Here is a 15778-nt window from a genome sequence, read left to right as displayed (position 1 = left end):
CCCCCCCCCTCCCCCACGCACCCTCCCCCACCCGCCCGTCACCCTCCCCACCCCCCTCCCCGGCACGCACCCTCCCCAACCACCCTCCCCAGCACGCACCATCCCCAACCCCCCCCCCCCTCCTCCCCGGCATGCACCCTGCCCACCCTCTCCCCCCCCCCCTCCCGGCACGCACCCTCCCCCCCCCCCCCCCCCCCCCCCCCCGGCACCCTCACCAAAACCCCTCCCCCTCCCCGGTACGCACCCTCCCAACCCCCCTCCTCCCCGTCACCCACCCTACCCTACCCAACCCCCCCCCCCGGCACGCACCCTCCCCAAACCCCCCCCCCCCCCCCCCCCTCCCCGGCACGCACCCTTCCCCATCCCCCCCTCCCCTCCTCCCCGACACCCTTCCCAACCCCCACCCTTTCACCCTCCCCAACTCCCCCTCCCCGGCACACACCCTCCCCAACCCTCCCTCCTCCCCAACCAACCCCCAGCCCTCCCCCACCAGCATGCACACTCCAACAGCTCCTGCGACCCCCCCCCCCCCCCACCACATGCAGCCATTCCGTCACTTCTGCGGCGGCGGCCGCACACCGAGACCTATCTCTGCGCTGGCCGGCGTCATCCAGCACGACTGATTGACGCCGTTAAAGAGGTGGTTTGATTTACGCCGGTGTGACCCATGGTCACGTCGGCGGGACTTCGGCCCATCCGGCCTGGAGAATTGGGGCGACCTCGGGGCCCATTGCCTCGCGCCGGTCCTCGACATTCTCCAAGGCGCGCGGCGCATCTCACGTCAATGGGATTTTTGGGGGGGGCCACAGAATCTCGCGAGGCAGCCGGGTGGGATTTACGATTCTCCGACCTGCCCGGGGGGGCCGGAAAATCCCGCCCGGTATTCTTTCATGGGATGTGGGCATCTCTGGCTAGGACAGCATTTGTTGCCCACCCCTAACTGCCCTCGTGGAGCTGATGATGAGCTGCCTTTTGGAAGCGCTACAGTTTATTTGGCCTGAGTACACCCATTGTGCCATTAGGCAGGGAGTTCCGGGATTTTGACCCAGTGAAAATGCCGAATCAGTGAAACTGTTCCAAGTGGGATCTTCAATTATCTTAATATAGACTGGGATAGTATTGGGTGTCGAGACGGAAACATTTCTGAAATGTATTCAGAAGAATTTTCTGGACCAACATATGTCTGGTTTATCAAAGAAGGAGGCATTGCTGGATCTAGTTCCAGGGAATGAGGTGGGTCAAGTGGATCAAGTGTCAGTTAGGGAAGGTTTAGGAGACAGTGATCATTGCATAGGTTTATGTTAATTATTGAAAAGGACAAGGAGAAATCTGGAAGAAAAAGAGATAATTGAAGGAGGACCGATTTCACTGGGATGAGAATGGATCTCTCCCAGGCGAATTGCAATCAAAGATTGGCGGCAGAACAGTAATGGAACAATGGGCTGCCTTTAACGAGGAGATGGTTCGGGTACAGGCAGCGTACATTCCTAAGAGGGACAAAGCTGGAGCTCCCTGGGTAATGAAAGGGTTCGCAAGTGAGAGGAATCAGAAAATGGGAGCTTATGATGGATGCCAGGTCGACAATACAAATGAGAAGGAGGCTAAATATAGAAAGTTCAGAGGGCAAACGGAAAAAGAAATATGAGGCAAAGGGAAGGTATGAAAAGAGACTGGCAACTAACATAAACGGGAATTCTAAAGTATTTTATAAATAAATAAAATGCACATGGGATCCTAAGCTTTATAAACAGGGACATAGAGTACAAAAGTAAGGAAATTAGTTAAATCTTTATAAGGCACTCATTCAGCCTCACTTGGAATATAGTGTGTGGTTCTGGGCACCACACCAGGAAGTATGAGCTTTGAGAGGATGCAGAAAAGATTCACGAGAATGGTTGCAGGCATAAGGCACACCTGTTCTACTCGCATTGGTTGAAGGATCAAGAACCAAAGGTTTAAGGTGATTGGCTAAAGAACCAGTATAGACATGATGAAATCCTTTTTTACACAGCGAGTGACTAGGATTTGTAATGTACTATCTGTGAGTGTGGTGGAGACAGATTCACACAGCAAATGGTTAGGATCTAGAATGTACTGTCTGTGAGTGTGGTGGAGGCAGATTCACACAGCGAGTGATTAGGATCTGGAATGTACTATCTGTGAGTGTGGTGGAGACAGATTCACACAGCAAATGGTTAGGATCTGGAATGTACTATCTGTGAGTGTGGTGGAGACAGATTCACACAGCGAGTGATTAGGATCTGGAATGTACTATCTGTGAGTGTGGTGGAGACAGATTCACACAGCGAGTGGTTAGGATCTAGAATGTACTGTCTGTGAGTGTGGTGGAGGCAGATTCACTCAGCGAATGGTTAGGATCTGGAATGTACTGTCTGTGAGTGTGGTGGAGGCAGATTCACTCAGCGAGTGATTAGGATCTGGAATGTACTGTCTGAGAGTGTGGTGGAGGCAGATTGAATTGCCTCTTTCAAAAAGAGACTGGATAAATACCGGAAGAAACAAAATTGCAGAGTTCCAGGACAAAGACAGAGGAGTGGGACTTGCTGAGTTGCTCTTTCATTGAGCCAACAGGAGCAGGATGAACCAAATGGCCTCTTCCCATGCTGTGACTATTCTAGAATTCTATCATTCTATGAAGTCAAAGTGGATTTTGACTTGGAGGGGAACTTGCAGGTGGTGGTGTTCGCATGCATCTGCTGCTCTCATCCTTCAAGGTGGTAGAGGTTGTGGGTTTGGAAGGCGCTGTTGAAGGAACCTTGGTGAGTTGCTGCAGTGCATTTTGTAGACGGTACACACAGCTGCCACTTTGCATTGCTGGTGAAGGGAATGAATGTTGAAATTGGTGGGTGGAGGAATGATCATCATCACCTCTTTTGACTCCTTCATTGACTATAAATTATCAGCAAGTATGCCAACATCCAGTACTGAAGGAGACACTAAACAACACCCTCCAACTGGTAATGGTCTTGACTAAACCAGACTGCTTGCAACTGTAGTGTCATATTTGACCTCGAGATGAGCTTGCAAAGACACATCTGCAGCATCAGTGGGACTGTCTGTTTCCACCTCAGTATAATACCCCACTCTGCCTACTCTCAGCTGATCTGCTGCTGAAACCCTCACCCTTATCTTTGTTACCTCTGGACTTGACAATTTTAAGGCACCCCTGACTTGCCTTGTCATCCTCTGTAAGCTTGAGCTCAAGCCAAGTTCTGCTGCCTGTGTCCTAACTCACACTCAGCCAACACTCCTGTGCCCACTGACCTACTATGTTAAAGCTTCAATGTTAAAATTCTCAATCTTGTTTTCACATCAATCCTCCCAACCTCTGTAATCTCCAACAGCTCTGCAACTCTCTCTGATATATTTTATCTCCTTGTATGACTCCGTGTCAAGGTCTGTTTGCTCACAGCTTGTGATGCATTTTGGGATTTTTTAAAACAACAAAGATTTGAGCATTGCTGAAAAAAAAAGAGACATATAGTTGAAGCTTTTTCTTTTGCACTCGTCTGGACAATTTGTAACAATGCCAATAATAAAGGGAACAACAATTTATGCTGCATGAGAAGAGAGTGCTGATTGATTGGCAGGTGGGCTGTGATTGGTAAAGGTGTTGCTATGGAGACTGCACAGGGGATACTGCCAAGCTTTTGTTCAGGTTCAACCAGGCAGGTTGACTCTGATTGGGCAAGGCATTGTCATGGGGAATGAGCCAGGGAATGGCTGTCCCCCAATGTTTTGTTTAGTTGAAAAATACACAGTGCAAAAAAAAGCTTTTCAGCAATGCTCATATCTTTGTTGTTTTAAAATCCCAAGGTGCTTTACAATGTGTAAGCAAACAAATCAACCTACCTCTTCATTCACCTGAGAAAGGAGCAGTGCTCCGAAAGCTAGTGATTGAAACAAATCTGTTGGACTTTAACCTGGTGTTGTAAGACTTCTTACTGTGCTCAACCCAGTCCAACACCGGCATCTCCGCATCAACAAATCTTGGCCATGTTCCTCTGTCTGTGTGTGTGTATATTTGTAACTTCTAGCATGCGTAAGTGAGCCCCACTGATAATCTTAAATTGGTTTTGTACTATCTGTGAGTGTGGTGGAGACAGATTCACACAGCGAATGGTTAGGATCTAGAATGTACTGTCTGAGAGTGTGGTGGAGACAGATTCACACAGCGAATGGTTAGGATCTAGACGGTACTGTCTGAGAGTGTGGTTGAGGTTTTTAGCACAATCAGGATTATTTAGCAAGTGCAGCCCAGCCACGAATCCCATCTAATGCTGGACACCATGGATGGGATTTCCTGCACATTGCCACTGAGGGCGACCCCCCCTCCCCCCCAACCCCCCCCTCTCCCCCCAACCCCCCCTCTCCCCCCAACCCCCCCCCTCTCCCCCAACCCCCCCCTCTCCCCCCAACCCCCCCCTCTCCCCCCAACCCCCCCCCTCTCCCCCCAACCCCCCCCCCTCTCCCCCCAACCCCCCCCCTCTCCCCCCAACCCCCCCCTCTCCCCCCAACCCCCCCCTCTCCCCCCAACCCCCCCTCTCCCCCCAACCCCCCCCCTCTCCCCCCAACCCCCCCCCCTCTCCCCCACCCCCCCCCTCTCCCCCCCAACCCCCCCCCCTCTCCCCCCAACCCCCCCCCCTCTCCCCCCAACTCCCCCCTCTCCCCCCAACCCCCCCCCCCTCTCCCCCCAACCCCCCCCCCCCTGCAGCAGGTTCCCTGTTGGCAGGACAGGCGAGCCATGTGAAATGCTGCAGACATCGGCGAGACTGGAAGACCCCACTGGTGGCCAATCGTGATCCGCCTCACCTGTTCAAAAACACTGGGTGATGGGAGGGGTCTGGAAAATTCTGCCTTATGTTTTGAGTTTTGCAAGCACGGGCTGGTTGGGGACAGTCAGTACTTTATAGATAAAGTTCAATAAACATTCTAAATAAATACAAGTTGTTGCTGCCTTCAACCACTGCAAAAGCAGTTCGACCTCTAGCCTATAACCTCGATCCACGTTAATGAAAGTTAAGTATACAGTATTTCTAATTAATATAGTTAATTAATTCATATTAATGCTGATTATATAAACGAGTAATGTTGTACATTACCATTAAATGCATGAATCATTTGATTGAGGGTCTCTAAGGAGATCCCACTGTAACCCTTGGCAAGAACATTGATCCTGAGAGCCAGTAGCATTCGGGACCTCGTTGGTGACAAGGGTTTACCCAGACCTGGAGAACAGACGGGAGCAACAGATCAATGAAGCAAATAGATTTGAAAAGGAAATATTGAACACTTGATACAACTTTGAGATAAGTGGATCATACCAGCTGAATGGGAACGGACAAGGTTTTCTTGGAGTTCCCTGGATGGAGAGGAGAAAAAGTATTACACATCGGAGAAATAATTTTTATTAATTGATCATTATTTCCTCATTTCGACACGGGTGGGGTGGAAGATATTTTGTGGAATATTGTTGAAGGGCAGCATGGTGGCACAGTGGTTAGCACTGCTGTTTAAAACAGCACAAGGGTCCCGGGTTCAATTATGGCCTTGGGTGACTGTCTGTATGGAGTTTGCACGTTCTCCCCGTGTCTGCGTGGGTTTCCTCCGGGTGCTCCGGTTACCTCTCTCAGTCCAAAGATGGGCAGGCTAGGCTTGCATCTACTAGAGTTTAGAAGGGTAAGAGGTAGCTTGATTGAAACATATAAGATCCTGAGGGCTATTGACAGGGTGGATGTGGAGAGGATGCTTCCTCTTGTGGGAGAATCCAGAATAAATGGTTCACTGAGGGCTTCACTCATTTTAGGCAGAAATTAGGAGAGACTTTTCTCTCAGAGTTGTGAGTCTCTGGAACTCTCTTCCTCAAAGGCAATGGAAGCAGAATATTTGAATATTTTAATCGCAGAATGTGGTGAATTATACTGCATTGTAATTCACACTGTATTGCCTTGCATGTATTATGTCCTTGTGGGCTCTGTATGTGAGCCGTTGCGTGGCTCTGCCCATGGGGGGGGGATGAGGAGCTTGTACAGGGCTTCACCCTTGGCTCCGCCCATGGCTCCTCCCACTAACCAGAAGTATAAAGTGCTGCAGCCGTAAGCCTGCTCTTAGTTCCTCTGGTCACAGGCTGGCTCAGTTATAAGACTATTAAAACCACAGTTTACTTCCAGTCGTGTGTCTAGTGAATTGATGGTCACATCACAGAGCTAGATAGATTCTTGATTACCAAGGGGGTGGAAGTATATCAGGAGTAGGTAGGAATGTGTTGAGGTTATATTCAGACCAGCTGTGATCTTTTTGTTTGGTGGAGCAGGCTCAGAGGCCTACTCCTGCCCCTAATGTTCTTTTGTACAAAATGTTTTCCCAAATTGCGGTGAGGCTCAGGGCTTGATCCGGCTATTTGGGCCTGATTCATGCTGAGATCAAGTTTGCTGCCACTGCCACACGAAACCACCATGACTCAGAATTCTGGCTCTTCATCACTTTCCTGTGCGTGTGGATGCTGGGTGAGGGCAGGCCCAGAACAGGAAGAGGCCATTCATCCCCTTGAGGGGTGAGGAGTGGCCCTCTGAGACTGATTGTCCAGTTAGAACAGGTGCATGGAGCAGATAGTCCAGGATGGAGCACACTGCAAAGAAAGGCAACACTATTGGAAATGGGTACGGGCAGATCAACATTCTAAATTTCATTGACAAAGTCAATGCTGTACAAGGGAACTTTTCTTGGAATTGTTCTTGAAAATATTCCCACTCTGCTTCATTAGAAATGAGGAAGATTAGGGGTGACACAGTGGTTAGCACTGCTGCCTCACAGCGCCAAGGACCTGGGTTCAATCCCGGCCTTGTGTCACTGTCTGTGTGGAGTTTGCACTTTCTCCCAGTGTCTGTGTGGGTTTCCTCCGGGTGCTCTGGTTTCCTCCCACAAACCAAAGATGTGTAGGTTAGGTAGACTGGCCATGCTAAATTGCCCTTTGGTGTCCAGGGTTGTGCGGGTCAGATGGGGTTACGAGGTTGCAGGAATAGAGTGGGGTTAGGGTGCCCTTTCAGAGCGTCGGTACAGACTCGATGGGTCAAATGGCCTCCTTCTGTACTGTAGGGATTGTATGATTGTATTCTATGACTAGTATTGCAGCCCATCCTGGTGTGTGCTGATTGGTAGGTTAGGCCGCACATGTTGAAAAGAAACGCAGAGAACTAGACCTATATGAACGACCGAAAATTAATGTGAGCAAATATCTAATCATAAAACAACACAACTTACTTGAGCTTATTGTGTGGGATAACAGTACGAGCAAATTTCCCAAAGCCTGTGGTTATTCCATAAACAACTGAAAGAAGAATGAAATATAAAGATAATTTCTCCTCATTGCCTTGGGCCTTTTTGTTGGCACAGAAATTTAATTGAAACTCATTTTGAGCTTCCACATTTAACTGATGTTGGGCTTACGAGTTCTCACATAGTTTCTCTGGCATGTCTTTCACTTTTCCAACGTACCTTTATGCTCTTTCACAATCTTTTCCAGAAGTAACCTTGACTGTATGATCTTCTCCTCTGCCGCTTCAGTCAGCTGTAGGGGGGAGGGGAGGAGGGGGGGGGGGGGGGGGGGGGGGGGGAGTAACATGCGTGTGGGGGAGGAAATGATAAACCACTGTCATTCAGCTATCCCTTTCTATACAATTCTAACACTCTTCGAGCAGCACTCAGAGGCTTTAGAAACACGCTCACCTTGATCTTGTAAAGTCCTCTTCCCAACCGAACTAGATCTTTGATTGTTAGGTGTCTTCCATCTAAAGAAATATACTAAAAGATTGTGTTTTCCTTTAGAATGTTTGATTGGCAACGAGCAAAGTATAAATACAACATCACATTGGGTTAATGTCAGCCTTCAGTTGGACACTTTCCAATGTTGACTTTCCAATGCACAATAGTATTTCTGCTCTGCTCAATATCTGGGTTCTCAGCCTTGGTTCTGAGCTCTCATTAAAATGTGAATAGATACTTGTTACCTGTTGATAGGAACAAATGTGTAATCGACTATTTTAAAGGTCCATTGCCTGTGTGATCATGTGTTAGATTTAAAAAGTGCGATCAGCCACAATTATATTATCACATCTTTTGAGCAAATGATCATTTGACATCTTGGTAGCCTGCAATTTTTAAAAATGCATCTTTTAAAAGTTTAATGCAGTGAAACCTATTGAAGCAAGTTCTGCCTTGGGCTGGCCTAGACTCCAATGGCTAGGATTGACGAGCAGGTAACACACAAGCGTTGGACAAATTAAAACGTCTCTAACTCAATGCCTGTAAGACTGACTCGTCATCTTACTCGTCTACCTGCTCAGGCTGAATCTCAATGTGGAACCGTAGCAAACCAGTTCACACCAAATTTAGAACATAGAACATACAGTGCAGAAGGAGGCCATTCGACCCATTGAGTCTGCACCGACCTACTTAAGCCCTCCCTTCCACCCTATCCCCGTAACCCAATAACCCCTCCTAACCATTTTGGTCACTAAGGACAATTTATCATGGACAATCCACCTAACCTGCACGTCTTTGGACTGTGGAGGAAACCGGAGCACCCGGAGGAAACCCACAGAGACACGGGGAGAATGTTCAGACTCCGCACAGACAGTGACCCAGAGGGGAGTAGAATCTGGGACCCTGGCGCTGTGAAGCCACAGGGCTATTCACTTCTGCTACCCTAAGTTGAGTTTTACATCCCTCCCCGTCACCGAGACTGCATCCACCTTTGCTGTGGTGACTCCTTCCACCCAATTGCAGGACCAACGTTCCCCAGCTTTCTGTCACCATGCTAGTCAATCTGTCCAAAGTCCTCTATAAACCATTTAGACTCTGGTGTCCATTTACGTACCATCCCACCGCAAACCTTGCTCTACACTGTCCCCTGAAAGAGCACCGTACCTAAGCCTACACCTCTACCCTATCTCCGTAACCCAGCAATCCCACTTAACTTTTGGACACTGTGGGGCAATTTAGCGTGACCAATCCACCTAACCCACACATCTTTGGACTTGTTGACATCAATGTTGAGTCAGACAGGCTGTAAAGTGCCCAATTGAAAGATGTGGTGGTGTTCTTCCAGTTTACATTGAGTTTCACTGGAACAGCGCAGCAGGCCGAGGACAGAGATGCCAGTGTCAGAGCAAGGTGGTGGCTTCAAATGGCAGACCAGGGGGAGTTCAGGATCATGCGTACGGACAGAGTGAAGGTGTTCCCAAAGCAGCCTCCCCGGCGTAGAGGAGACCACACTGTGAGAAGTGAATACAGAAGATCAAATTGAAGGAAGTGCAAATAAATCACTGCTTTGCCTGGGGGGAATGTTTGGGGTCCTGGTTGGTGAGGAGAGAGAAGATAAAAGGGGAGGTGTTACACTTCCTGTGTTTACCTGGGAAGATGCTGTGGGATGGGACAAGGTGTTGAGGGTGAATGAGGAATGAACTAGGGAATCACGGCAGGAATGCTGAAAGGGTTCCTGACTGACCTTCCATATTCTACCATCTGTAAAAGTCTGCTGCCATATCCTAACTCTCATCAAGTCTCATTCACCCATCACCCCTGTGCTCGCTGACGTACATTGGCCCCGGTTAATCAATGTCTCAATTTTAAAATTCTTCCATGGCCTCAGCCCTCTTTATCTCTCTGTAAATTCCGGCAGGCCTATGATCCTCTGAGATATCGGCATTCCTCCAATTCCAGCATTTTGAGCAGTCCTGATTTTAATTGTTCCTCCATTGGTAACTGTGCCTTAGAACATATAACATAGAATGATACAGCGCAGTACAGGCCCTTCGGCCCTCGATGTTGCACCGACATGGAAAAAAAAAACTAAAGGCCATCTAACCTACACTATGCCCTTATCATCCATATGCTTATCCAATAAATTTTTAAATGCCCTCAATGTTGGCGAGTTCACTACTGTTGCAGGTAGGGCATTCCACGGCCTCACCACTCTTTGCGTAAAAAACCCACCTCTGACCTCTGTCCTATATCTATTACCCCTCAATTTAAGGCTATGTCCCCTCGTGCTAGCCACCTCCATCCGCGGGAGAAGGCTCTCGCTGTCCACCCTATCTAACCCTCTGATCATTTTGTATGCCTCTATTAAGTCACCTCTTAACCTTCTTCTCTCTAACGAAAACAACCTCAAGTCCATCAGCCTTTCCTCATAAGATTTTCCCTCCAAACCAGGCAACATCCTGGTAAATCTCCTCTGCACCCGTTCCAAAGCTTCCACGTCCTTCCTATAATGAGGCGACCAGAACTGTACGCAATACTCCAAATGCGGCCGTACTAGAGTTTTGTACAACTGCAACATGACCTCATGGCTCCGGAACTCAATCCCTCTACCAATAAAGGCCAACACACCATAGGCCTTCTTCACAACCATATCAACCTGGGTGGCAACTTTCAGGGATCTATGTACATGGACACCGAGATCCCTCTGCTCATCCACACTACCAAGAATTTTACCATTAGCCAAATATTCCGCATTCCTGTTATTCTTTCCAAAGTGAATCACCTCACACTTCTCCACATTAAACTCCATTTGCCACCTCTCAGCCCAGCTCTGCAGCTTATCTATGTCCCTCTGTAACCTGCAACATCCTTCCGCACTGTCTACAACTCCACCGACTTTAGTGTCGTCTGCAAATTTACTCACCCATCCTTCTGCGCCCTCCTCTAGGTCATTTATAAAAATGACAAACAGCAACGGCCCCAGAATAGATCCTTGTGGTACGCCACTCGTAACTGAACTCCATTCTGAACATTTCCCATCAACTACCACTCTCTGTCTTCTTTCAACTAGCCAATTTCTGATCCACATCTCTAAATCACCCTCAATCCCCAGCCTCCGTATTTTCTGCAATAGCCGACCGTGGGGAACCTTATCAAACGCTTTACTGAAATCCATATACACCACATCAACTGCTCTACCCTCGTCTACCTGTTCAGTCACCTTCTCAAAGAACTCGATAAGGTTTGTGAGGCATGACCTACCCTTCACAAAACCATGCTGACTATCCCTAATCATATTATTCCTATCTAGATGATTATAAATCGTATCTTTTATAATCCTCTCCAAGACCTTACCCACCACAGACGTTAGGCTCACCGGCCTATAGTTACCGGGGTTATCTCTACTCCCCTTCTTGAACAAAGGGACCATATTTGCTATCCTCCAGTCCTCTGGCACTATTCCTGTAGCCAATGATGACCTAAAAATCAAAGCCAAAGGCTCAGCAATCTCTTCCCTGGCTTCCCAGAGAATCCTAGGATAAATCCCATCCGGCCCCGGGGACTTATCTATTTTCACCTTGTCCAGAATTGCCAACACTTCTTCCCTACGCACCTCAATGCCATCTATTCTAACTACCCAGCTCAAAACTTAAATTCCCCTCCTAGCTGTGAGCTGAATGATTTGCTCAGCCATTTCAAAGAGCATTTAAGCATCAACCATATTGCTGTGGTTCTGGAGTTACATGTGGTCCGACCGAGTAAGGACGGCAGGTTTCTTTTCTCAAATTGCCTTAGAGAACTCAATGGATTTTTACGACAATTGATGACAATTCATGGTCACCACTACTGAGATTAGTTTTCAATTCCATGTTTTTAGAAATAAATCAAACTTGATTCCCACCATGGGATTTGAACCCATGTCCCCAGCGCAATAGCTTGGGTGTCTACCTTGCTCGCCCAGATTACCACTCCACCACCGTCTCCCCACTTGACTTGGAGGGTTATGAGCAGCAATTTAAGCCAATTGACTTTTTTCCAAGTCAGTTCATCACACACATTCTAAGCCCAGCCCCTAGATACCAGTTTATCAGTGTTTCCTGGGCTGGTGAAAGGGTTACTCAAAAAACAAGCACAGAGATCGAGAAGACAGGGGCTGTTTAGCACACTGGGCTAAATCACTGGCTTTGAAAGCAGACCAAGGCAGGCCAGCAGCACGGTTCGATTCCTGTAACAGCCTCCCCGAACAGGTGCCGGAATGTGGCGACTAGGGGCTTTTCACAGTAACTTCATTGAAGCCTACTCGTGACAATAAGCGATTTTCATTTTCATTTCATTTCATTTTCAAGCGTCAAAGCCACATGTTTACCTCATTTGGTTCATGGTATGTGGAATATCTGGGTGAGTAGCTGGTTAAGGCATTTCTTTCTCTTTAAATATATTTTATTACAAACATGTATCAAAACATGTTACAACAAATAAACCCCGGGAAACATACTTCCCACCAATCAACTATACAGTCTGTACAAATTCTTCCTCCTGGCCCCCCGGCCCATCCCGCTGGTTCTCCTCTCTTGTTCCCCCCCCCTCCCCTCCCCCCCCAACCCCCCCCGTGGTTCGCCTTTCTTTCTTCCTCCCTCCCTCCCAGTCCCTCTCTCCCTTTCATGCCTTGGCTACCCTCCCCTGATTCTTGACTAATTTCCCCGATTCTTGGCTACCTGGCTTTCTTCCTCTTGCTTGTTGGCCACAAACAGGTCCCGGAACAGTTGCCTGAATGGCTCCCACGTTCTGTGGAAGCCGTCGTCTGACCCTCTGATGGAGAATTTGATTTTCTCCATTTGGAGAGATTCCGAGAGGTCGGACAGCCAGTCTGCAGCTCTGGGTGGTGCTGCTGACCGCCAGCCAAACAGGATTCTACGGCGGGCGATCAGGGAGGCAAAGGCAAGAGCGTCCGCCCTCCTCCCCAGGAATAGATCTGGCTGGTCCAAGACCCCGAAGACCGCCACTTTCGGGCATGGCCCCACCCTCACTCCCACCACTTTGGACATAGCCTCCAGTAATCCACAAGTCTGGGGCAAGACCAGAACATGTGGGCGTGGTTGGGCAGGCCTACTTGGCACCGTTCACATCTATCCTCCACCTCCGGGAAGAACCTACTCATACGGGTTCTTGTTAAGTGGGCTCTATGTACCACCTTTAACTGCGTCAGGCTGAGCCTTGCGCACGTGGCGGTGGGGTTGACCCTATGCAGTGCTTCGCTCCAGAGTCCCCATCCTATCTTAATCCCCAGGTCCTCCTCCCATTTCTTTCTTGTTGCGTCCAGTACGGTGTCGGCCCTTTCTGTCAGTCGGTCGTACATGTCACTACAGTTTCCCTTGTCTGGTATGCTTGCGTCCAGTAGTTCTTCCAGTCGTGTCTGTCGTGGCGGTTGTGGGTACGTCCTTGTCTCCTTTCGTAGGAAGTTTTTAAGCTGTAGATACCTTAGCTCGTTCCCCCTGGCTAGCCGAAATTTCTCTGTCAGTTCGTCCAGTGTTGCGATCCTGCCGTCCGTGTATATGTCCCTGACTGTCAATGTCCCTCCGTCCTGCCTCCACCTTTTGAAGGTGGCGTCAGTCAGTGCTGGTGTGAACCTATGGTTGTTGCAGATGGGAGCTTTGTCAGACATTTTGGTCAAGCTAAATTGCTGCCGCAGTTGGTTCCAGGATTGGAGGGTGGCTATCACCACCGGGCTGCTGGAGTGTTTTTTGGGTGGGGATGGGAGTGCTGCCGTGGCGAGGGCCCGGAGGGAGGTCCCCATGCAGGAGGCCTCCTCCGCGCGCACCCACTCGGCTTCTGGCTCCTGGATCCATCCCCTTACTCGCTCGGCTGTTGCCGCCCAATGGTAGAATTGTAGGTTTGGGAGGACTAGCCCCCCCCCCGGATTTTGTTTTTTGTAGGACCTTCTTTGGGATCCTAGCATTTTTACCCCCCCCATACAAACGCCATGATTAGTTTGTCCAGCGCTTTGAAAAAGGCCTTGGGGATGTAGATCGGGATGGATCTAAACAGGAAGAGGAACCTGGGCAGTACGTTCATTTTGAATGTCTGGACTCTCAAATGGAGAATGGGAGTGTGTTCCATCTTTTCAGGTCCTTTTTTACTTCCTCCGTCAGACTGGTGAGGTTCCATTTGTGGATCCCTTTCCAGTCATGGGCTATTTGGATCCCCAGGTAGCGGAATTTGTGTCGGGCTTGTTTAAACGGCAGCCCCTTTAATTCCCCCCCCCCCCCCCCTCCCCCCCCCCACTTGCGGGTGTACTGGGAAGATCTCGCTTTTGCTCATGTTGAGTTTGTAGCCCGAGAAGGCTCCAAACTCTTTCAGGAGCGCAATGATCCCGTCCAAGCTGCTCTGTGGGTCCGAAATGTAGAGGAGCAGGTCATCTGCATCGAGTGAGACTCTGTGCTCTCTGCCTCCCCTTCGGATCCCTCTCCAACTTTTTGTTGCCCTGAGCGCGATTGCTAGCGGTTCGATCGCTAGGGCAAACAGCAGCTGGGACAGTGGGCATCACAAATCCCTCATCTTGACCAGCCCCACTTTCCTCCACCTCCTGTATACGCTATTCATCCCCCCTGGCTCCAACCCATGATTCTCGCACAGCAGCGTTAACACCAACATCCCTTTGGTTAAGGATTTCATCTCAACTTCAATCTTCCTTGGAGCCTAAAGAATGGCAAATATATTCTCCATGCATTGCATTGTCCATGGTGCCACCTTTTGGATGCGATGTGAAAGTGAGGTTTCCACCTGTCCTCTGGGGTGGATCCCATGGCACCTTTTTTTGAAGAGGAGCGGGGGAGACGTCCCCAGTGACCTGGCAAATATATACCCCTCAATCAACATGGTAAAAACAGGTGATAGGGTGACTATCACATTACGTCCATGGGAGCTTACTCTGCACAAGTTGACTGCCACATTTTACACATTTCAACTTCAAAGATGCTACATTAAAAGTGCTATGGGGTGGCCTGACCTGGTGAAAGGCGCTATATAAATGCAAGTCAAGGATACAGATGAACCCTTTCCGGTTGAGACGGGATGAACTCTGAAGTCATCACATCGTCCTTCAGAACTGAGTTAAAAATATAAAAGCTGAGATGATTTCACTCATTCTTTACTTTATTATTTTTTATCTAAAGTAGACTGGGGAAGGATTTCCTCTTACCCACTTCAATGAAGTCATTATCCTCCAGGACATCCTCAATCGCATCATCAGGATCTAACAAGCTGGATCCCTGACACCTTCTTACCAGGAAGCCGCTGTTGCCGAGACTCACAGCCCCGCTATCCGGCTTGTTCTTCATGTATCTCCGCAGTGCCTCAGTGCCCAGCCACTGGACACTGGCCCGAGTGTCCTTACAGGGCACGGTCAGCCACTCCTCCCGGACATGTACCGTAAACCGAGACATCTCCACACAGCACACCCGCTCCCAGCGCCTGGAGCCCGGCTCACAGTGACCACAGGACTGAGTCCAGTAACCCCGCCCCCTCCCTCCCACTGACCACCCACAGACCAGCCCCTCCCACTGACCACTCACAGACCAGCCCCTCCATCCCACTGACCACCCACATACCAGCCCCTCCCACTGACCACCCACAGACCAGCCCCTCCCACTGACCACTCACAGACCAGCCCCTCCCACTGACCACTCACAGACCAGCCCCTCCATCCCACTGACCACCCACAGACCAGCCCCTCCCACTGACCACCCACAGACCAGCCCCTCCCACTGACCACCCACAGACCACACCCTCCCTCCCACTGACCACTCACAGACCAGCCCCTCCCACTGACTACCTACAGACCAGCCCCTCCCTCCCACTGACAACCCACAGACCAGCCCCTCCCTCAAACTGACCACTCACAGACCAGCCCCTCCCACTGACAACCCACAGACCACCCCCTCCCTCCCACTGACCACCCACAGACCAGCCCCTCCCACTGACAACCCACAGACCACAC

General features: G+C 49.6%; 1 protein-coding gene across 3 annotated transcripts in view; it reads right to left on the bottom strand.

The window, feature by feature from the left end:
• The window catches only part of LOC119973228 (histidine ammonia-lyase-like), a 68559-nt gene extending 53267 nt beyond the window's left edge, over positions 1–15292 (bottom strand). The window contains exons 1-8 of one of the 3 annotated variants that reach the window (XM_038810907.1): positions 14981–15292; positions 14827–14887; positions 12149–12176; positions 7747–7821; positions 7516–7588; positions 7282–7348; positions 5346–5383; positions 5124–5249 (exon numbers count right to left, since the gene is read on the bottom strand). In XM_038810907.1, coding sequence (XP_038666835.1) covers positions 5124–5249; positions 5346–5383; positions 7282–7348; positions 7516–7588; positions 7747–7821; positions 12149–12176; positions 14827–14887; positions 14981–15224 — 712 coding nt within the window. In that variant the 5' untranslated portion in view covers positions 15225–15292. The remainder of the gene's footprint in view (positions 1–5123; positions 5250–5345; positions 5384–7281; positions 7349–7515; positions 7589–7746; positions 7822–12148; positions 12177–14826; positions 14888–14980) is intronic. The other 2 variants (XM_038810906.1, XM_038810908.1) reach the window with 2 other exon arrangements.
• Between the last annotated feature and the right edge of the window lie 486 nt (positions 15293–15778).

Source organism: Scyliorhinus canicula, chromosome 11 (genome assembly GCF_902713615.1).
Source record: "Scyliorhinus canicula chromosome 11, sScyCan1.1, whole genome shotgun sequence".
NCBI lineage: Eukaryota > Metazoa > Chordata > Chondrichthyes > Carcharhiniformes > Scyliorhinidae > Scyliorhinus > Scyliorhinus canicula.
This window is presented reverse-complemented; position numbering and strand designations above follow the sequence as displayed.